At 50.7% G+C, this 23,034-nt stretch overlaps 1 protein-coding gene across 1 annotated transcript in view; it reads left to right on the plus strand.

Annotated features, from left to right (window-relative positions):
• Positions 1 to 23,034, plus strand: part of OTOF (otoferlin) — a 105,825-nt gene that overhangs the window by 25,098 nt on the left and 57,693 nt on the right. Inside the window, exons 4-5 of the mRNA XM_010583195.1 lie at positions 11,858 to 11,957; positions 16,932 to 17,143. Of these exons, the coding sequence (XP_010581497.1) occupies positions 11,858 to 11,957; positions 16,932 to 17,143 (312 nt within the window). The remainder of the gene's footprint in view (positions 1 to 11,857; positions 11,958 to 16,931; positions 17,144 to 23,034) is intronic.

Consider the following 23,034-nt stretch of genomic DNA (forward strand, 5'->3'; position numbering starts at 1 on the left):
AGCCACAAGGTTAAACTGGGGAGGAAGCAGTTATTCATCATCTGTTTCAGTAGAAAAACTTGGAAGACATGAAAACAGACAGTGGGAGGGAGGCTCAGGTCGAAGTAGGTCTTCAGATGATGCTGGGTGAGCTGTGGAGAGCCCCACCACGAGATCTGGTGGATACTGGAAGTTTACAGGTTCAAAACTGAGTGTGACATCTTCAGAGGAGAAAAATCTGTGTGAGTTTATTGAACACAAAGATATCCCCTCTGGCCCCAGGAGTCCTAAGGTGGACATCTTACATAGGCCAGAAGACTCATACTCTGGATGACAAGGTTTGATGAACTGTGGTCCTTCCTGATGTATCTGGGTTGTCATTACAAATGGATTTGTCCTCCTGAGAGCCCAGGCTCCCCCATCCTCCTGATCCATAGGCTGTACTCTTTCTTTTCATGTTCTTTCTTAAACCAGCACTTTTATTTCTTCTCCATTTTCCATTGCACTTCTTGAGCTGTGGGATTATTCACCTCAGGAAGAAGGTCCTAGTCCAACTTCTTTTCCAGGTGATGCAAAATGGATATGGCAGGGACCAGTCCAGTGAGCAGGGTCTCCTCCCACATACCCCTCCACAAAGTAGGGTGGGTGGCAAGTGCTCCAGTGCCTGACCTTCGTGAAGCCCAGCTTAGCTTCCCAGCCCTAAGGACTGGTGCCTGTGATACACCTGCAGCTGCCCGGACCGCAGGCAGGTGTATCATCTACCTGAAACCTTTCTCCTGCACGAAGCTCCTTGCAATGGGATGGCTGCAGCAAGCAAGGCTGAAGTGTCATTAAGACTTTCTAGCATCAGCTTCCATGGAAGGTAATAGATAGATGGACTGGGTGTGCTTGGTTATGACCTGAGAGGACTGATGTCACCAGGGGCAGGAGCCTGGAAAGGCAGAAGTTTCCATACCATGTCAGAGGTGCAAGCTAATCAGCCGAGATGTCTACAGAGGTATCAGCTCAGCCTTTCTGCGAGTGATACCATGTCATACAACTTGTCCAGTTTTGCAGGCAAGGCTGGCACATGAAAAAAGAGCTGAAATGCTGAGCTCCGTTGGAGGAGGGAAGCTGGAGAGACAGAGACAAGCAGAGTCCAGACTTCCCAGGAGGAGCTGCGAATCATCTTGGCTCACCAAGAGCCAGAGTAAAGCGAGCAGGGGAGAAGGCAGCTGGGATGGCTGGCTGTGCTCAAGTTGGATGTGGCCAGCAAGCGATGATGTGGCTTGTGTAGTGCAAGCTGTGCAGACAAAGAGGTTTGAGCTCTTTCTTTCATTTTTTTATTACTATCTGAGGCAGGCTGGGTGTTTGTCTCCCAAGGGAAATGATACTTTGCTGGCTTTCAAACCCCTTGCTTTTTGTAACGCCAGAAACTCAGGTCCTCTGCCTGGAGGTCTGGAGGAGTTTGTGTTTGGGCACTGTCAGGAGGAGACCTTCTTTCTCTGGACTGATCCCCACCAAAATAATTTTGCATCACCAGGAAAACACATTTCATGGAGATCTCTGGCAGCAACAGGACAATTTCCACCACCCAGCTTTGCCTGCCTGTAATCTGGGCATTGGGTTTAGGTCCAATGGTCAGCAGAGAAAGACCAGAACCTCCCACAAGCATTTTCTCCCCAACTCAGATACACCTAAGGCACGTGGGACTGATTTCCCTCGAGCTTGGACAGTCCCTCCATTTGAGCACAGAGAGCTCAGGGACTAATGGTGAACTGCAGGACAGCAATGAGTAGTTGGGATGGACCCTTCCCCAGGGAGAGAGGAAAATGAGCAATCATCAGCGCATTTTAAACCCAGATGATTTTGAGTTGCATCAGGGCTTTTTGCCTTTGGGGGTTTTGTTTGGTTTTGGTTTGGTCATTGAGCAAAGTCTATTTTGGAGAAAGGGAGTCTTTCAAGATTCCTCAGCCTTATATTTAAGCTTTAAAAGCAGACAGAGCATAGGTGGGCTTCCCCCAAACTGCAACAACGGCCAGATCTGATATCCTTTGGCAACTTGGGTGTCTGGAGGAGGGAAAAAAAAGGAAAAGAAGAGAGCACTTCTGTTATTCTTTACACAAAGACCCAAAACCACCTGACCTGACACCATGTTTTTTACATCAAGGATAGTTTTAAAATGATCTCTGGGCAGAATCTTGACCCCAAAGTCCTCCTTGGAGGCAGCCTGAGATGTTCAGTGATAGCACCTTGGCAGCTCTGCCTCCAGGGTGGAGCAAAGCCCTGCCAGGCAGGAGGTGGGCATGAAGAAGGCTTGTGCAGCAGAGCCATGCAAAGGGGATCGGTGAGCCCCTGCCCTGGACTTACCCTGTCCCAACCTCAGTCACAGCCCATCGGCGATGTGCCGAACACGACTTGGTTGGTCACATCGAGCTGGCTGTGCTTTTTCTCTTTGCCCTGGCGTGGCCCATCCCTCTCACCTTGCAGAGTTCATGCGTGCTGAGCATTTTGCCTCAAAGCCTCCCCTGCTTCTTCAGATCTGGGTTGGTAAAATTACCCTTCATGGGTTACCATCATTTCCATATAGCTTCTAGATTCATGCAACTGAAAACCCAAGCCCTCCTTTGCCAAAACTGGGTGAAAAGTTGAAAACAGTGATTTTTTTTTTCTAGCCATTGTAGCATTTTCTAGTGTTACAATTTCTCTGTCTCCCAGAACATGAGGACATGCACCAGGGGCTAAGCTGTGGGCAGCTTGCCTCCAAGAAAGGTTTCTTCACTGTGGGACCTTCTTACTTTGCACCAGCAACCCACAGCCATGGCTGTCCTTTGGCTCTGTGATGCTTTGCAACCAGGCAGGACTGGCTGGGAGACCAGAGTTGTGCGAGGGGTCCAAAAATGGGTGCTGAGAAACCAGGGAGCTGCTCTGATGAGCATCTGGGTGAGTTGGTTTGGTCCATGAAGCTCATTGGGGTACCTGGCAGGGAGAGGCAATGGCTCTCTGGGAGCTCAGGCTGGAAAAGCAGAAAGTGAATGAGCTGAAAGGGAGTTGCTGTTGGATACTGGGGGAGCTGCCGGTACATTTGGAAGCTGCCATGCTTGCATTTATGTACAAACCCGTGTTTGGGCAATACTGATAAATGCAAACTGTTTTCTCTCACGGATGTGATGTGATGAGTGCCCTAGAGCTTGGATCAAAATGAAGAGCCTTTTTCACTGTCTAGCCAAATTGCAGCTTCATCTGTAATCATCTGACTCTTTAAGTTAAAGCTTCCTAAATCACTTCCCTCCTAATTACCCCCTTTGCACCAAGCCTGTGCGGTAGGCAAGTCAGAGCTTACACTTGCAAGCATATGTAATTAGTATTGTTTTGTTATCATTTGGATAACCTGGTGAAATGTAGGACACAACAGCAGTTCTATCTCAGCAGCCTCCAGATATTAAAAGTTGCTTCAGTGAATTATCTTTTTTTCAGCAAACCCTTGCAAAAATTCTCATTAAATATAAATAGATTTTCTTTCACCCTTGAAGACAAGTGGAATAGCATAATGAGTGCCAGCAGCCCTGTTGTATTGAAATATATCTTGTCAGGTAACTAATCTGGGATGAGATTACAGATCTGGTTGCTGAAGTGGTAATTTGTCTATACTTAGACTTTTGCACGGTGTTTGACTTGGTGTCACGCAATATTTTGATTAAGAAAGGAAAAATTATGCGGAAATTTGACACGGCAGGTGCTGAAGGTGTTATGCATGTGAGCAGTGCTCGGGACCGACTACAGGCAGGGATTTGTCACCGAGGATGCTGGCAGGCAGTGGAACCCTGTGGGGACCAGACCTTGTCATACAGCAGTTCACATCTCCCCGGGTGCAGGGAGCGGTTATGGCTAACAGCACGGGCAAGGATGCCGAGCTTGGGGAAGGCATCTCTAGGGAAGCTGGCAAGGAGCTCCTGCAATTGCTTGGCAGCCCGGGAACAACAGCATTATGTGCTTCAGTGCAGTCTGAAAAAAACATACATGCCTAGTTTCAGAGCCCACTGCTTCAGAAAGGTGCTGGCAAAGTGGGGTTGGTTAGAGAGGATCAGCCAGAGGCATTAAAACCTGAGCACATCTGCCTACCCTGAAGTCAGCAGCAGCTCTGTCTGTTTGGCTTATTGGTAAGGAAAGGAAGAGGTGGACTGATCATGGACCAAGAAGCGGGAATTTGGTGGCCATCGCTCTGGGAACTGACAAATCCACAGGAGTTCATCAAGTCAGCAGATTTTAGCTGAGTAGGGCTGAGCCACTCCTTCATTTAAGCCCCATTGATGGTCCAAAAGATTAGCATCTCCTATGATCACTTCTTTGAGCAGCCAGGCATTGGCCGTGTCCCTGTGCTGCCTGGTTTGCATTGCAAAAGCTCATTAATTCAGGGAAGATGGTGGGGCAGGCATTTGGGAGAACTGCTCTCCCTCCCCACCGTGCCTCCAGGTTGGAGGCTGTGTCGACCAGGAGCCCCCAGATCTCCTCAGCCCTCTTTACAGGTTGAGCAAGGCAGCGCTCGGTGTGTCACCTGGGTTGTAGCCAGGGTGCAGGAGTTCGGAGATGCTGCTTTGGGTTGGGGGGTGCGACCAAATCCTTTGGTGTTTGCAGCTCTTGGTGTCAGGGGGTGGGAAGGCGTCCTGGCAGGGGGATGCATGAAGATGCAGTATGGCTGCTCCTGCCTGCCCTAATTCACACACACACCACCCACCCCCCCAATATTCCTGGTTTTGTCTCAGACACTTTGGAGTATGACGAGCATTGAAAGTTTGTTTAGGTGGGGAGAAGGCGAGGCTGCAGGGATAGGCTGTATAATGGTTCAGCACGATAACTATTTATTTATTATTTGCCTGTTTGACATCAGATTACAATCCTGATTTCAATTCCAGTTTTGATTTGGGTCTGACCCAGTTTCTCCATCTATCCTAGTGCCCCACACAGACATCACCAGGGTCCTTTTCTGTCCCAAGCCCCCAGCTGGGTTGGCCATGGCCAGGTGAGGAAGCTCTCCTCTCCAAACCGCCCTGGGCTAACCCCTGCCCCTGCATCCCTGCGATGGGTTAGGGATGATGCGTTGGCCTGGCTGACCCTGGCAGGCAGCATCCCAGCATGGATAGGCAAGGGACAGTGCCCAGGCAGCACTTAATTCATTAATTTAGATGGAGCCAACAACTCTGAGTGGTTCAGGAGCAGATACCAGCTCTCCCTGAGGCCTTTACTGTAATTGCAAGTTGGATCCTCCCTTCGGCAGCTGAGCCTTCAGTCCAATGTCCTCGGCTTTTGCAGCCTGGTAATGGGTTAAAAGCAGTGGCAGCCCTCTGCTTTCCCACCCTACCTTGCGAGGAGTGTCTGGAGGTAGGGACCAAACAGACATGCCATGATTTGTCCTTTTGTCACTTCCCAGGATCTGATGATGGATGGATGGAGATGCAACCCCACACACACCCAGAGGCTCTCCCTGGCTGCAGGAGCCCAGGGAGCAAACAGCATCCAAGGGACACTAGCAGAGAAGAGGGGACAGGACTTCATGGGCTGGAGGATGCTCTTAGCAAAGTCAGACCAAGTTGCACAGGCAAAGAACAAAGCATGTCGTGGGGTATGCAGCAGCCCCAGACTGCCCTGATCCAAGGCTTTGAGCAAGATCTAAGCACCGAACCAGCTAGGCTGGGTTTGAAACAAGAGATGTTCCTACAGTCTGATAAAATTACAAGTGACCCAGAAAAACGCCCTCTCTTTCCATCAGCAGAAATGCCAGGGAAGGGAGCAGGGCACTTGATGAATTATGAAACACTTGGAAAGGAAAGGCTGTGTAGACAAGTGCTGAATATTTCATTCCCTCTTTTTTGGCTCTTGCCTGCCAGGGGAAGTGGTTGGGAGGGGTCCGAGGAAGGAGCGCCTCGTCCCAAGCCTAACGCAGGGACATCTTCCCAATAATTCACACACTTGCAGACAAGCTGGCCCGAGGTCTGTGAGCGGAGCTGGGGAGTGCAGAAGCACATAAGCCAGGCTGAAAGGGTTGCAAAGACGTGCCAAGAGGACGGTGAAAGGGCCTGCACCTCACCATCTTCTCAGGAGATGGGGGCATCTGCTCTTTGCCTGTTGCCACCGTCCAGGCTGGGGAAAGGCTGCCATGGGGCTAGCACTGGCTCCGACATACCTGCTTTTATCCGCTGCCACGGTAGCGACAGTCTGCAATTACGAGCACTCACAGGCAGTGTGCACCTTCGACTGTAGCTCAGCTGGGGAGAGCATCAACATGCTGGAGATGGACATGATGTTGCTGCAGCCTCTGGGCTTCTCTAAGGTGACCTTGTCCCAGGCAGAGGCAGCACCACAGCAGGTCAGAGAAGCAGGAGATGTCTGGAAAGTCAGTTTGGGGGGGTCAGGAGGGGCCCCTGGCTGCAGCTGGGGCACATGCTCTCCCAATGGGTCCCTCTGCCTGGGATATCCCCACTGTCCTGTTCTCATGCAGAGATGTCGCCTGACTCTGGGGTCTCCCCCACCAGCCCCAGGTCCCCCCATCCCACAGCCACACTCCTGAGCAAGCACGGGAAGGCTGTGCACAAAGCATCTCTTCTCTTGGAGATGCTTGCACCCTGTCGACTCCTGGGGTTTCCCCCACACACACACTCTTTTTGCTGTTTATTTTGACAGGGCCAGATCCAGGTGCTCTCAAGGAGAACCACCATACGGGTGTGTGGCTGCTGCTATGCCATAAAGCCTTGAGCACACAAACTGCCGCAGCTCTCATACCCCTCCTGGCAAAGCCACAACAGCTAGACTGGAGAAACACCCCAGTTACTCCTCTTTCTAAGGTGGCATTGATATCAAGACATGACATGTTGTGAGATGGGCTGAACAGCTGCCAGCTGGGGCAGGGGTCTTCATTAACTGTAAAGCACCAGGGAAATGCACGTGCATTGTTGCTGCTATGAAGCAGAGCCACGCTCTTTCAGACCAGCCTCTCCTGTGCCCTAGCCCACCACCACCAGCAAGGGGATTTAGAGGACCCAGAAGAGCCCCTCATTTGCCCAGTGTATGCTCTAGGATACCTTTAGGTATTTCCCATGGAATGGAGCTCCTTGGAGGCACCAATTCATTGCAAAGTCTTGTCATGACTCATGTAAGACTTCAGTTGTTTCCTTGGTGAGGTCAACACCACCAGCCATCAGCTGAAACTACTACCACCACCATCAATGAACCCTCAACTGACTAGTGCCTGGAGCATGCAACCTGCAGGGAGAGGAGGGAGCAGGGCTTGGCTGGTCTGGTGGAGAGGAGACCAAGAGACCACCTAACAGCAGCCTGCAGCTACTTGAAGGGGAGTTGCAGAGATGACAGTAGTGACAGGTGAAGTAACAAGGAGCAACAGGCACAGATTGTGGCTTGAGAGGTTCAGGTTGGATATCAGGAAAATATTATTCTGCAGGATGGTGAAGCCTCAACAGGTCAGCAAAGAGGTGGGGGAATCTCCATCCATGGAGGTTTTTGAAGCTTGGATAGATGAAGCCATGGCCAAATTCATCTAGAGTTGGTGATGGTCTTGCTCAATGCAGGAGGTCCCTTCCACCCATCGGGTCTGTGATTCAGACATGTTGGCCCTTGAACAAAAAGCTCTGCATTCTGCTGTGAGATCCCTCAGAAGAAGTTTCAGCTCTGCACTGATTTGCTGTTGAAGCAGCAGCTGTGAGCGCTGGGCTGCAGCAGATTTCAGATGGGAAACCGAGAGATGTTCAGGCAAGGAGAACTGGATACAGGCACATCCTACCCCCTGCAATTGCAAAAATAAGGCAAGGCAGCTTGAAACCACTTTAGAGCAGCCTCCTCAGCTTAAATAGAAAGCAGAAGTGCCCAAAGCTGCGGCACTGCAGTCTCACTGGTGTTCATCCTCCATCAGCCTGAGGATACTGAAGTGGAAGGTTGACTGCAGTCTCATGTAAATCAGCTTTTCTAGAGCATTAAATTGATCAAGAAAATTCAGTTATCTGTCTGAACCTGGTGAACACACTTCTGGTGTCAGACACATGCCTGGTTTATGGTAGCTAAGCAAGCTACCACACAACAGCTGAGCTTTGAAGAATCTCCACATACTCATAGCCCACTGCAAAGACAAGCAAAAGCCTCCCTCTTCCTCAGTCCCACAGACATCATACCATGTCCCTCGGCAAAGGAGCACACCTTGTCTTGAAACCATGGCTCTTCCCTGAGGGTAACTCAGTAAACTAGAGGAGCTGGGAGGGAGCCTGAGCCCGGGGTAAGTTCTCCAGAGATCAGGCTGGTTCCAGGTCATTTTGCACCTCCCATCACAGTAGTAAGGACTTTCCTCGTGACTGAGGGGTGTTCCCCCTTACAGACACATCTGCCATCGCTCTGTCCGTGCAAGAAGCTTTCTGTTCCTTCATCATGTCACCCTGGGGCAATATGTATCCATGGGCCAGAGGTACCTGAGTCCACCTTGATCTAAGAGGAGCAGAGAAGCCACCACCACAGCTTAGAGCTGTGTGGCATTTCCAAGGGGATTTATTTTTATGATGTGCCATGAGCAAACAGGTTAAATAATACCAACACCTACAAACACATGTAAGAGTAAGAGCTGCACGGTGTGTTACCAGCTAAGCCTAGCAACCTTCACAGGCAAATCTAACTCATCAGCAACTGTGCTAAAATAACTTTATTTCAGAGCTCAAGCCACAAGAGCATCCCTCCAAACTGACCTGCTGAAATCAAATCCAGCCATAGGCAGAGGACAGCCCTCCAGAGCCCTGCAACAGAGTCTGTGCTCAAATCCTGAGAGATAAAGCACAGACTTCTCTCAAGGAAGCCTTTCCAAAACAAGAGAGCTGCAAACAGCAAATAACATTATTTCACAAATCCTGAAATCCAGGCTGATACAACAGCCTTTTCCCCCTGACAAGCCCATCTCAGAGAAGAAGCAGGTCTCCATGGGAGGTGATGATGCATTATTCATTGTGCATGAAGCAATACGAAGCACACAAAGAAAAGGTGTTCACGTTCGATGCCCAACAGGGCACCTTGGGGATGGAGCTAAAGGAGCTCAGTGCTGGGATCTACCTGCACACAGCACATGGGAGCTGAGGTGAAGGTCCTGCAGGGAAGGGCCCTATCCTGCACAGCACACCATGGCAGGTCTGCCATGGCTCTCCTTTGCTCCTGGAGCATCAAGCACCACCAGCAAGCTACAGCAGGACCCATCAGAGGTTTGTTGGAAAGCAAGACCTCCCTGCTGCTGCTGCAAGTCAGACAGAGCTAGATAAGTAGATGAGCAACAGTAAGGTCATTGTTCTGTTTTCCTCATGTAGCTTATTATTATGAGTGGTGTGCAGTGGGATAACTACACAGCACAGTTTGATTTCTTTGGTCAGAGAAACACCCACAGCAATACTGTCTGATCCCCATGCCTGCAGGTGTGTGCACAAGGGGACACAGGGACCATGCAAAGACAGGTCATTTGAGTGGGGAAGTTAAAAAAGAGGGTTGGCAGCGGCAGGACCCAGGCAAATCAAGCCCCAAAGCCAATGAAGACCCCAGGGAGCTGAGCAGGGCTGAGCAGACCCTGCTCTTCCATCCAGCATTGTGCTGCATTTCAGAGGGTGCTTCAAAGCATAAGGGGATGGCTTGAGAGCTGAGAAGGATAACCACATCCTCAGCTCTGCCACAGACCAACCTAGGGTAAATCTGCTAACCCTGCTTTTACCTTGGGTGTCCAGGCACAGCATCGGGTGCTTGTGTTACACAGGGGCAGAGGCAGGAGAGGAGCCTTCGCTATCCCACCACATAGCACAGGGAGTTCTTGTCTCCCCCCCTGAAACCACATCTTAATAAATCAGCATCGCAGTAAGCGATGCCTTAAGGTTTGCAAGGAAGTAGTTCAATCAGCAGCAGCTTTCTCACTGGCCCCAGCTGGCTGAGCACTGCAGGCATATTCCCGATGTGCCATATAATATTTTCACTGTCATCTGGGATTACAGCACTGGAGGTGACATGCAAGGCAGATGGGGTAAGGCAGCTCCGCATTCACTGTTTCAGGGCTTTTTCTGCGTCAGGAGTCACTTGTTGATTCATAGCTGGCTCTTCTCAGGCTGGGAAGGTCCCTCTGGTGCCACAGCAGAACATGAAGAACATAAAGCCACAGCTCCTTGACAAGCCATGAGCTGGCAAATAAGTAATGACTTCTATTAGAGAGCGCCAGGCTTCTCCACTCTCTGTGGTATCTATTTGGACCTGTGATTTAACAAATGTGGCTGCTTTCAGTGCACACAGTGCTGCACTCCCTGGCTGGCTGCAGCGAGCCCAGGCAAGAGCCACTAAGAGCAATTTGATGCCTTCAGTCTGCTCATCTTGGGGGATTTTAGGTGGTGATCAGATGCTCGGAGGGGGAATGGCCATGGTGGTTGGAAGGTGTTATATGCCCTCACCTCAGTGTTCATCTCAGCCCATGGTGAGAGTCAGCAGACGCAGGTCGGGTGGGAGAGATGCGAGTCCTCCTCCTCTGTCCTGTGCAGAGTCAGGCAGGCTGCTCGGTGCAGCAGTGGGGTTGGAGAAAGCAGCTTGTCTTCCACTGAAGGAAAGATGGGAGTGCTCTGCTGTCAGCACCAATAGCATCCAGCACAAGACTGGGAAGAACCTGGGAAGGAGGAATTAGCATTAAACCATTGCTCCATGCCTGCTGTAAATGTCTCCCTTCAGCCACAACAAGCCCTTGTGGCTCTGGGATATGTTGTCCTGGCTCAGGTGAGGTTGTCACCAATTCCATGAGGTGTAACAAATACACAGGGACTGAACTTTGGCATGCAGCTTGCCCCACACCCTACCACAGCAATAATTGTAGGATCAAGGATCATATCAAAAGATCACAGGATAATTCAGACTGAAAGGCATTTCAGGAGATCCCTAGTCCAGCCTGATGCTCCAAGCTGAGCGAGCTTGACCTCACAGCAGGTGGCTCTTGGCTTTTTCCGGTTGGGTCTTGAAATTAATGGCTGGACTTGATGATCTTAAAGGTCCTTTCCAACCTAAATGATTCTATGAAAGCCCCCAGGATGTAGACAGCCTAACCTCCCTGGGCCCCTGCTGCACTTCTTGAAGATACCTAGCAGGATGGGAGTGGGTTGGGACAAGGACACAAGCCTCCAGGCATCAGTTATGATTAGACCTCCTTTACCAGAAGGGAGTCAGTCTTCTCCCCTGAGCAGCTTTGAGACTCACATGCAGTGCCTTCAGGCTATGTCCATCCAAGTAAAATAACTAACATAAGCCCTGTTCTCCAACCCTGGGCCAACCCAGCTGGGCTGTTTGACTCATCCCACATACAACCAGGCACATCCAAACTGCTCCAGGGATGCCCTGCCCCAGGACAACCCCTCCTGGGGGGGTGGGTTGGGGTCAGGCATGTTGACCTGGGACATCCCCATGTCATGTCCTGTGCTGACAATGTCCTGGTACAAATGGGTGAGGGACAGTGCCCTAGTTCTTGCCTTGCTCAGTTTACTAATGCAGACATTCAGGATGGAGAAGGCCAGTTTGGGCCCCCTTAGTTGCATCCCAATAATGCAAGACCAATGGTTCCCAAAGTCTCCTCTTCTTATCCCAACAGTGTTACCTTGTAATGGCTTCTCTCCTGGCTCCTTGTTTGCCCACCATCTCCACTGAGCTGGGGTCACTGGCTGCAGCTGCCAGAGTCCTTGGCCATGCTCTGATCCTGCTTCTTACAGCTACCTCCTCTTAAGGCAAATGGGAAGCAAAACCAGCCACGCATGCTTGGGCGACTTGGCCAGCAGAGCCCCTTCCCATTAAAAATGAATGCTGGTTGGTGCTCACCACAGCTCGCCTGACTTTTTTCTTCTTTGCTCCATAGGCTTATTGGCACTTTCCGGATGGTCCTGCAAAAGGTGGTGGAGGAAGGGCAGGTAGAGGTGACGGACACGCTCATAGACGACAATAATTCAGCCATTCAGGTAGGTCATGAGGAATAAGCAGCCCCTGCTGCCCTCCAGTCTTGGTCCGTCTGTCCGTATTTCTGCCGACTCTGTGGGAACAGCAAAGGCTGCATTATGCACCTGAATCCCTGAATCCTCAACCTTTCCTTCATCCCATTACTCTTGGTCTGAAGGACTAAGGCAGCCAGGACTGTCCTGATGGTGCAGAGCAAAGGCTAGATATTCTGCATGCCGCGAGAAGTTCAGGATGGGGGCAAAGCAGGAACGGATCAAGTTTAACCTGCAAACAGACAGGGTGCAATTGCTCATGCCCCACAGCTCAGAAATAGCCTGCAAGCATCCTGCTGCTGGAGACCCGTGGCAGCCCAGAGCACAGCGTGGTCCTCAGATCCCCGCAGAGATGCTGAGCAGCTGCTTTCACCACAGTCCCACACTGAGCTCGGCTCCCAGTGCTCTCCTGCACCTGAGCAATCCCATGCTGGCTCTGCCCCGGCCAGTAGTATATCAGCTTTAAGCCATGCCAGTAGTACTGGTTGTTTCAAATGCTCGACATTTACAGTATTTGTCTCTGACTTCAACACTGCTTTTATCTGACCCCTGTAGCACATGAGAAATACCTCATGCAGCCGCTCCCCTGAAGGCTCATTCCTTATACCCCTCTAGGGAAAATCAGGATAAGAAATACCACCTGGTCTGGGTCTGCAGCCCTCATCCAGAGCCCCCGATGCCAAGGAAAAGGCTCCCTGTCTGCGGAGCAGCTGCTGTGTAACTCGGTGCATTTCCATCTGGTTAACACATCTCTCAGGAGCTGTTTCCCATGGAGACTGAGTTTTATAACACACTTGGAAATACAGCTACTTCTGATCTTCTTGGCTATCAAAACCCTGGTGTTTTAATTAAAAAATGAAAACTCAGCCTCCCCCCTTTTCTTAATCCTTTATAAGCTGCTTCCTATACTCAGCATAAAGGAAAAGTGTAATTGCACATAACCCTTTGTGCTAACAACAAGCAATTAGCTATGAAAAGACGAGTGGTTTCATTAGGAGGAGAAAGGAGGTGACTTCTCCTGTGGCGGTAGAGGGAATGAAACCAATAAAAGTACAAGGGACACAGTGCTGAGGTGGGAGAAAAAATGGAGGGGGTGCAGACCCAGGGTGCAAAAATAATTTCAGGTTTGGAGAAAACAGCTCTGACTGTTCTCTTGGTTTATCAGGCCAAGAAGTTGCCTGATTAAAGTCCATAGGACCCACCACAGGAAGAAAATCCCATATTTTTAAGAAAGAGCCTTCAGTATCACAGAGGGAGAGAGGAAAATCAGTGGATGACAATTAAATACCTGCAACTTCTTGATGTTGAAAATTATGAAGTTTTTCAAACAAACTAACCTAGGACTGAGGAGGTACCTGGATTGCCTGGTGCCTTGCAGCCTGGCCAGGAGCTTGGTGTAGTTGCATAGAAGGTCAAAGTAAATAGTCTGCTACCCTTCGCCTCTTTATAAGCTGTGTGCTTCTAACTGGAGGCACCTGGAGGAGAAACGACCTTCCCCAGCTGGTGCCTGATGTGCTGGATAACCTGCGCTCATTACCTCCCCTCCGAGGACCTCGTGTCTACGTCTCCTCTGTGTCACGGCAGCTCTGCTGGAGTTGTTTTTGTTGGTATCCACAGAGTGCTCTGGAAAGCATAAATACTGACTGTTGTCTATTGCTACAAAATCGGGGCAGCCTGGGTAAGGCAGATTTTACAGGAGTGCAGATCTCCCTTGGATAAGGCAATAAATCCCACCATGTTCTGCACACCACAAGCCATATGGATGCTCATGCACAAATCCTGCATTTCTAGTGCTTGCTGTGAGCAGAAATGCCACGTCCCCCTCTTTCCCCTGCATTTCTGGGACATCGTCTTAGCCCCAGGTCACCCCTGTTCAAACCGGAGCTGGGAGGTGAGGGTATGTGTTTGCATTTTGGGCTTTCATCAGGATTTCGAATCCCTTCTCCCATGCAGTATCCATTGCAACTTCAGAGACAACTCAGCTTCATAAATTCCCTCTCCAAACTGCTTGCTCCCAGTCTCTGCTCCAGCAAGAGGACAAATTTGGACTGAGGGAGCCTTGAGAAGAGAGAATCCAGAGGGCAATGCCTGGGACATTTTGCATGGAGAAATGTTAGTGGCAATATAGATCTGGAATAGCTCCTGATGGGCAGCAGAGTCAGCCCTCCTGGAGAAGTGACCCACTTTCTCCCAGAATCAAAAGATGCTGATTTTTTTAGTAGGCGTAGGGGTGGACCACGGCCAGTGAGGGCTGTTGCAGGAGGAGAGAGGGACTCAAAAATGATCAGACATATTGAGAAGGCAGAGGTGGACAGGAATGGAAAGACACTGCCCATCAGATGAGACGGGATAACTGGCCATCTGCACTCCTTGCCCTTTGAGATGCAAAGAAAAAGGTTTTGCTTGGAAGCAACATGTTCCTCACATTGAGCAAACTCAAAGACAAATCACGTGCAAGGGTTGCAAAAATCACCTCCAGAATTAGGAAAGAAAGCAACATCTGTATGTCCCCTCTTGGCAAGCCTCGCCTCTCTCCACTCCTTCAAACCTGTGATTTTAAAGGCATGTTTCCTCTGCAAAGGCACCTGAGCAAGTCCTGGCATTGCATTACCTCCAGAAGGGCTGCTGGCAAGCACGGCACAGATGCTGGAGGTGCTGTAATGCAGCACAGCTCCGTTTTTGCAAGACGCCGAGCTGGCACCAGGGTTCCCTCCTGCAGACCATGCTCCCCGAGGGTCCTACCCCAGCGCAACTGTCCCACCTCCAAACCCACCCTGGGGTGACCACACTGCGGACACATCGGTGTGAAGCGTCTCCAGCTCCAGACATCAGCCCCCGGCTCTGGCTGAAGGGAGAGGAGCATCTTCACTGCTGTCATTTCTTGGAAAGCAGTTTCCAGGCATAACTTCATCTTTCTGTAATCAAAGGCAAAGGAAGGGTTGAAAATTGTTTTCCTTTTTCTGGGCTGACTGCAAAACATCACTGGCAGCTTCCAGCCAGCCCTAATAAAACTATTGACTTGCCTTAGCAAAGAGATTAAAAGAGCCAGGAACTGCAAAGCCAGGAGGGTTATGATTATTGTGTTGTCTGGCCTCCTACAAGAGAAGCTCTGGGACGTTTCAGAATTTGTTATTATCTCCAATGGTGAAAAAAACCCAACCAAATAAAAATGATTTTAAACTGTCCAGTGACAGAGCAATCCACCAGCCCTTTTGTGAATCATTCCTCTCGTTAATTTTCTATACTGTTAAATTGAGAAGTTTTTTTCCAGTGTGAATTTCTCTTGGTTTCAGCTTACACCTACTAATTCCCCTTCAAACAAGTGATGATTTTATTCAACCCAAACCAAAATCTTTCCGTTTATTACACCCATGATTTTTCATTGCTTTTAAAGGATTTTTCAACTTTTAAATACAGTTTTAAAATGAGATTTCAAAATCAAGTGTTGCACAACAGCATTGAGGTGGTTTGAAAAATGTGAAAAATTAATGTTTCAACATGGCTTTTTGTCTCTCCTTTGCATTTGCTTTTTAAAACAATCCGAAACAGCTTGGTGAGGTCAGCACACTGTGGCAAATCATTTTGATTGACTCAAATTTGTATTTTGCCATATGAAGAATAAAATCAGTCAAAACCTTCCACAAAGCTCTGTTTCCAGCTGGGTTTGAGTCACCCCTTAGCTGTCATTTGCTAAATGCACAGAATCCTTCCAGGCCATATCTTGTATTTTCCAGCCTTTCATCATCCCTTTGACAAGCTGCAGTTGGAGCGAGTGAGGATGCTGTACCTTCTCATAAACATGTAGATGAAAAAAGGAAGATTTTGTAATAAATTTTCCTGCTCTGGCTTGTTAGCCTTTTCGTTTTGTCCTTGCATCCAAAATCGATTGCCTTTGCATCGAATATAACTTATAATTTCTCCGTGGAAGCTGAGTGGAGGTGGAGAATGGTTTTTGCTTTTGCTTTGATCTTTGTAGCAGCTGTTTGCTTTTCAAAATAGATATGTTTTTAGGAGAGAGATTTTTCTGGCTGCTTTGTCCAAAGCAGTGGTTTTACAAGGACTTTGGTCATCAGGGCAAAGGTAGTGCCAGCAGCTCTTTGCAGCAAGATGAACTCGCACATATTTGGGTTTTAAATCCAGAGGAATATTTGGGGGGGGCAGGGGGAACGTTTTGGAGCTCCAACCCTGAATTTGCTGCAGCAGCGAGGTGCAATCTGGGGTAGGTAAGTGGGGGATGACCTTGTAGAAGAGGGAGAGGACTTTACTCTTACTTGTTTCATCCACAAGAAGCTTTAGATGAAGCTTGGACAGACCCAGTACCAGTGCCAGGTCCCTTCCCATCCCTGAGCCCCAGCCAGGGTGGTCGTGGCCAGGCTGGGAGACCCCCTCCCCAAACCAGGATCCATCCAAACCTTCCCAGGGATGCCCATCCCTTGCCAAATCCTGCCCTGCCTGGGCATGAGATGGGGCCAGGCAGGAGCAAGGCACCATGCATCCGTGGGGCTTGGCAGCCCAGCACTTAACAGCAGGGCACAAATTCTTAACAAGGTGATGCACCACAGGGAAAAACCCACCAACGTGACATGGCTTCATCTGCTCATGGTGCCTTCAGCTGCTTGAAGGGTTGGTCTGCTGTTCAGAGCTTTTTATATCTCTCATATCTGATGTAGCTGGTCTGGGACGCACCAGCAGCTCCAAGTGAATCACGTCCCTGAGCAGGAGGGAGGCTGCAGCACCGTGCCTGAGTTGGGTCGGACCACCTCTTGAAGCCAAAGACCTGCACTCCATCTCATGCACTAGGAAAGAAGAGACTTTGGGGTCAGTAAGGCTCAGAGATCGAGCCAGCTGACACAACAGCTCTTCCTGCCTTTCAGATTTTGCAGGACCTTCCTTCCTCCCTATGCTGCCCTGGGGGGCTGATCCTGTCTTCCTTGTGTGTTGCAGACCAGCATCTCCATAGAGATCAGGTACCAGGCTCTGGACGGGACAGTGGGTGCGTGGAATGACAAGGAGTTCTTGGCGACCCCCAGCGTGCACTCAGAGGGGGATGGCAGGTACCCCTTAGAGACAGACAGCCTCCTCTCCAGCCACCGGCAGGGCTCAGACGTCTCTCCAGGCAAATCCAACCAGCAGTCTGCAGAGAGGAGCTTCAGAAGGTAATGTGAAGCTCAGCACTTGGAAATGTGTGATGGCAGCAGGGACGGGGAGGGCTTGACTTGTCGTGAAAGGGCAGCATTGCCCCAGTGCTCCTCTAAGGTACATCACATCTCCTGGAACTCAGAAGACCTATTACCACAGCTCAAGGTGAGGATGGGCTGTAAGCATCCACCCACCGGTGCCAGCAGGTCCCACCATGCCAGCCCAGCACAGAGCTAAGTCTTCCAGCAAGCACTGAGGTTTGTGGCACACGGCAGACGCTGGAGAGCAAATGCAATTAAGTACAGATTCAGAGAGGATTAAGGGTCTGGCTGTTGGTCAGGCCTCATATTGGATGGGATTAGAGCCATGTGTGGGGTGTAGAGCCATATGTGGGGTCTTGCACCTCGATGGGGCTCGTGGTTCCCCCAGAACTGATCTGCAGGTGTGCCAAGGGGTGAGTGCAGCTGCAGCCAGGGGCAGGGGGAGGAGGGCATGTCAGCCACAAAACCACACCAGTGCGGATGCTTCTGGGGTGGAAGGTGACCGTGACAGTGCCTCTGACCTGTGTCTGCATGCTCGGGGCCAGTACGGGTGTGCACATCCCATGGCAAGGCAGGTGCCACAGCAGAGGCTGGAGGAGAAACCATGGATGCTGTGGCACGGGTGGAGGGAATGAGCCCTGGCACCTCCCTTGGCACTCAGACAGGCACGTAGCTTCACCAAGACATTATCAAAGCTCCCTCCACGGCGGTCTGTTGAGGCTTCTGTACCTCACCGCTGAAATGAAATCCCATACTGAAGGCAGTGCCTGGGCAGGTGAGCCCTGTTTGGATTAGCTGAGGGACCCCTCACCCTGTGATGGCAGGGGACACCTCCAGTTCTTCTAAGGGATGCTGTTACCAGCTTTCTATTCATTTAAGGGACCTTAGCATCACCCTTGTGTCTTTCTAAGCTCATGGGACCTAACACTGGATGAAAACAAGCCCAGGGACCATATTCTTGTCTTGTGACCCAAAGCTGCTGTAATGAGTTGCAAATCCAGCCTGGTGACTGGGATGGGTGCAGAGGGCTCAGGACTGGGGATGCTACAGCTGGCTGTCCATTGAGATGAAGTGCAAGCTGGAACCAGTTCTGCCATAAGCTGTTGCTTATGGATGCTCAGGGCTCAGTCCTGGCTGGGAGGAACAGCCCCTTCACCACCTCATATGCAGCCAGGAGGGCAAGGCATGGACGAACACTGCGGCCCCAGTGATGCTGGGCCAGATTCAGCCCACCCCATCACAGGTGCTCTGAACCCCATGCTCAAATCCTCACCCAGCTCATCAGACAACAGAGTTTTGCAAGTGTAAACCCACTTGTGTATAAATAAATTGGCTGCTAAGCCAGATTTTCAGGCAGCTTTACATAGTTTATGTAGTTGTGTTGTCCACGGTAGTGACTTTGTCTGTCGGCCTCCACTCCAGTATCTCCTGAACCCATTGGCCTCTTCCAGTTGGAAGAGTGGAGACATCAAAGTCCTGAACTTGCTAAAAGTCTTGTGGAAAGAGATAAACTGGTAGAAGAGAGAGACCCTATAAGTGGGACAGGCAGAGGGTGCAGGCAGCCCAGGCAGAGCTGAGTCCTCACGTCACCCAGCCCTCTCCTGGGATGAGCACAGCCCCTGTCCGAGGGCTGCAAAGTGCTGGTGGATCAAAGAAGGACAGCCCTGGTGTTTCCAAATGCACATGGGAGCCCAGCCTGGAGGTGTGAATCCAAACATACCCCTAGGAATCGGCTGCTTTTTTAATACCGTTTACATCTCAGGCACCGCTGCAGCCATACATCCCCCATGCTGGGTTTATGCAATTGTGTCCTGAAGTAGCGTTTGCTTTCTGTCTGGGTTTAGCACTTTATTGAGGCCATATAAGGGCAAAATTTCTTTCTCCCCACAGTGTGAGATTGAGGAACGATATCTCCAGTCGCTCACATCGCTCCTAGGCAGTTAATTAACCATGTGAATTGGGCTGAAACCTGTGGATTTTCAAGCAAATTGAAAGTGCAGATTCGTTTCCCGGCTCAGTGGACCATGAGGTTGCTGAACAGGGAAGATGCTGAAGGATTTAAAAGGGGATGGCAGGGCAGCGTACCAGGCACAGCCCGGCTTGCAGAGTGGGTTTCAGCCTGTCTGTCAGCCCCGTATGTCGGGAAATCCGCGTCCTGCCTGCGCCACGTGGACTTTGGAGGTGTGGGCAGCATGATGTGAACGTGACTTGAGATGTAATTAACGCCGCGTGGCTGATGCATCATCGCCTGCAGCAGGCAGTCGGATGAATCGAGGCTCTGGATTAGGTCTCCAGGGACTGTAACATAAGTCTAAGGTGACCAGCTCAGCTGGAGGGTGAGGACAGCCACATTTAGCCTGACAGATCCCACCCTGGGGCAGTTCTTAAGAGGAGATGTGTGGTTTGCTGAGCACCCCTGCCCCGGCGCACAGAGCTGCATCGTGGCTGAAGGCTGCCGAGCTGCGCCGGCTGCATGCAGACAGTGCCGAGCAGAAGGACTTTTTGAGGTTGGTTCGTACATCATTGGTGAAAAATCCTTCCTGTTGGAGAGCTGAAGTAAATGCAACAGTTGTTTATAAATAGGCAGAGGGGACATGTAGAGATTAAGTATCACTGTGGCATCTGCAAATGGTACTGTGGCACTGATCCCTGCATTGCCTTTCCCCACAGGTCAGCATCTCTGAGCAGGGGGGAGAGTGGCTCCTGGTGGTCACAGCTTGGTGAAAGTCCCTTGATACTTGGCTTCAGTCCCTCCTTCAGATCCGTGATGCTTTAGAAAAAAATCCCTTTGGATATAGGGCTTACGCTGAGCAATACGCGACTGTTTTAAAGGAGGAGAGGGAGAAGCATTCCTCAGCAGACACGCCAAAAAAGCAAGGCATGCTAGTCCCGCTGTCCCAAATAAGTTTGCGTGTGGACAGTTCAACTAAAACTGGTTTCATCTGCTGCTTTTGTGCCAAGGAGCTTCCCCATGTCCTCTGATCTGGAGTCTTGTCCCACAGCAGATCATTCTGAGCGCAGGGGGCTGTCAGGCTCGGCTGTGCCTTGCTGCCCTGCATTCCCCTCTGCCAGCCCCAAGGGCTGTGGTCATTAATGTCACCATCACTACTGTTAAAAATACCAGGGAGGGAAAGGGCTGATGTTTTCCGTGTCACCACCCTTGCAGGATGGAAGAGGACGAGATGTATTACCACAGTGAAGATGAACTTCTGGGAGAGGGGGACACCCTTAGCCAGGGATCCCTCAACACGAGGTAGGGAGCCAGTCAGCACCCACTCGTGCTGGTGGCAGTGGGGTTTGCAGTGCTGTGTTGCTACTGCCTTGTCCCTACGGAAGTCCCACAGGCATTGCCCCTGGATTCCCATTTCTTGGCTGCAGGAGAGCTGGTGGGGAGAAACAATGGAGCAGCTGGAAAAGCATCCTTGGAAAGGATGCTCCGGAGGTGTGCTGGGATCCAGGGAGGAGAAAGGGCCTTGGCGTGAGGCTGTAACTGGGGTACCACCTCGCCTTTGAGGCCCCCTTCCTTCTCCAGGTCCCACCACACATCAGGACCGCTGTCCCCAGAACCAGAGACCAGCCATGTCCAGTGCATGGGGAGGAGCTCCTCGTGATGTGCATGAAGATCCGATTTCTGTTTGCAGTGGCTTTTCTTGCAGTGCAGTGCTATAAGTTGTTGCCCACCGTGTGCCAGGAAGAGTTTGGAAGGAGCTGCAGCAAAGAGAAGTTCAGGTAAAACCCAGGGGCCAACCCAATGCCTCTGAGAGCAGCTCAGCCAAAGGAAGGAGCATTCTGGGGAGGAATCCTCATTCATGTGGGTCCAGTGATGGCAAAAAGCACATGAAGGTGGTTCTTCCTACACCTGGCGCTTCTGGGGAGCTCATTTCTCATAACAGCTTCCCATGCAGCCTGTCGCCGAGTGCCTCAAGCTTCACTAGCATGAAGATACTGACTCTCCGTCACGGGAATTTATGGCCACATAAATTACACTGGTAAACACGTCTGTCAAGTCTCATTAATTAGACAGTGCCAGGCCAAGCATCTGAAGTGCCCATAACCTTAATAAATTATTAGAACAGTCTCTGAGAAGGTTTTGGGTACCTAGCAGTGACCCAAATGATCCCCAGGCAGGTACAACAGCCATGGCCCAGTACCAAAGGGCAGATTAGGGATTGCCCTCCAACCCCTTTCTTTGAATGGGAAGCATTAGCATGGGTGCGATGCGTGCCGGGCAGTTTGGCTTCCAGTTGTGCCCTTGAACATTTTACACTGTAGTGTAGAGGTATGTGGCTGTAGCACATGCCCGGTGAGCAGGGCACCCCAGAAGCATGTCTGTTCCTGCACGTGCCCCAGGCTGTAGATGTCTCTGGGACGTCTGGGTGCCTGGAGATGGAGGGACAATCAAAATGCTCTGCCAAGGGTGCTGGATGCCTGGGAGTCCCCCAAAAGCTCAAATGCCACTCGGGCCAAGCCCGGGTGTGGGAGCCATCACTCCATGAGTTGGATGGGGCATGGCTGTGCAATGCCTTCAGCTTCCTGCGGGTACCACGGCTCAGTGTGGGGACTGAGATGGGCAGCCCTGCTGTGCCACACCGACCTTTGGACCTGACCAGCCCAAGGAAGCCCAGTTCAAAGGCAAGCCCAGCTCCCACCTTGCCTTTGAGGGTTGGGTTTGGGATAAGCTGCTCGTCTTTTCGACAGAGGGCAGCCAAAAATCAAATTTCTGCAAGGTGGCAGTGAGACATGTTGTAGGAATAAGGGGAGAGAAATCCCAGGTCTGACTGGGAAGGAGTTCAGCTCCCATCCCTGGAGATGCTTAAGTACAAGCTGGATGCACATCTGAGGAACAGCTTGGGCCGAGCTGATCCCTCTTGGGGAAGAAGTTGGACTTGAAATCTTCTTGGCAGCCCCTTTGCCTGTAATTCTGTGTGTCTTCACAGTCTGTTTCCATCGTCTGTGTCCCCCTGGGGGGTCTTTGAATCCAAATGAAGGCAGTGGAAAGATCTCCCTGGATTTCTGCAGGCTTTCTGTCAGTGTCGTCTCCATCACAAAGCTGTTTACCTCCTCCCCTGGCTCATTAGGGACATTATTTTGTTATTCAGCTGATTCCCTCTCCTGAGGGAATGCAGAAGGGGGGAAACAAACAGACCTTGAAATGGGAAAAGCAGCAGCAACAACAAGGAATATATAAATAGCGCTGGGCTTGCCAAGCACTTCTCAGCCATTCCCTTGCAGCCTAATAGAGGTACCAGCGATGCTGGCGAGACACATATTGGAAACCTGCGCCGGCAGTGGGGATCATATCAGAGTTATCTGGAGCCAGGCTCAGTCCCTGTGCTGTCAGGAGAAGACACGCACCTTGGAGGGAAATACCGTATTTGCTCTTGTAACTCCTCCATGCCCAGAGCAACGACTTCAGTTCATAGAAGACATTTGCACAAGGTGAATTCTCTTGTTTTCTGGACAAAATCTCAGGAGAGGGAGTGAGATAGGGGAGAAACAAGTTCGTACGGGGTAAATCAATGGTCCAAATGGAAGCATAGGTGAGGGTTGGGCTCTGAGACAGTAAAAGGCAGAAAAAACTGCAAGTGCCATCACAATTCACTGTTTCAGTCAAAGAGGTGCCCAAATCCCTTGGCCCTGCTGGGCAGGGATTGAGGAATGGTCTCTGAGCATCGCTGTGGCTGGATGCTGTGGAACAGAGAGATCAAGCAAGGTCCCTCTGCTGCCAGCATCCTTCATCACTCCCAGCACCCCTCTCCTGCCACCACCTCTGTTTGCCTGGCTAAGCCAACAGCCAGGTTAGGGCATGGATCCACCAGGCAAAAAGAGTCAAGCAGTAAATAAATATACACTCCAGGCTTTTATTT

Source organism: Haliaeetus leucocephalus, unplaced genomic scaffold (assembly GCF_000737465.1).
Source record: "Haliaeetus leucocephalus isolate CR32 unplaced genomic scaffold, Haliaeetus_leucocephalus-4.0 Scaffold871, whole genome shotgun sequence".
Taxonomy (NCBI): Eukaryota; Metazoa; Chordata; class Aves; order Accipitriformes; family Accipitridae; genus Haliaeetus; species Haliaeetus leucocephalus.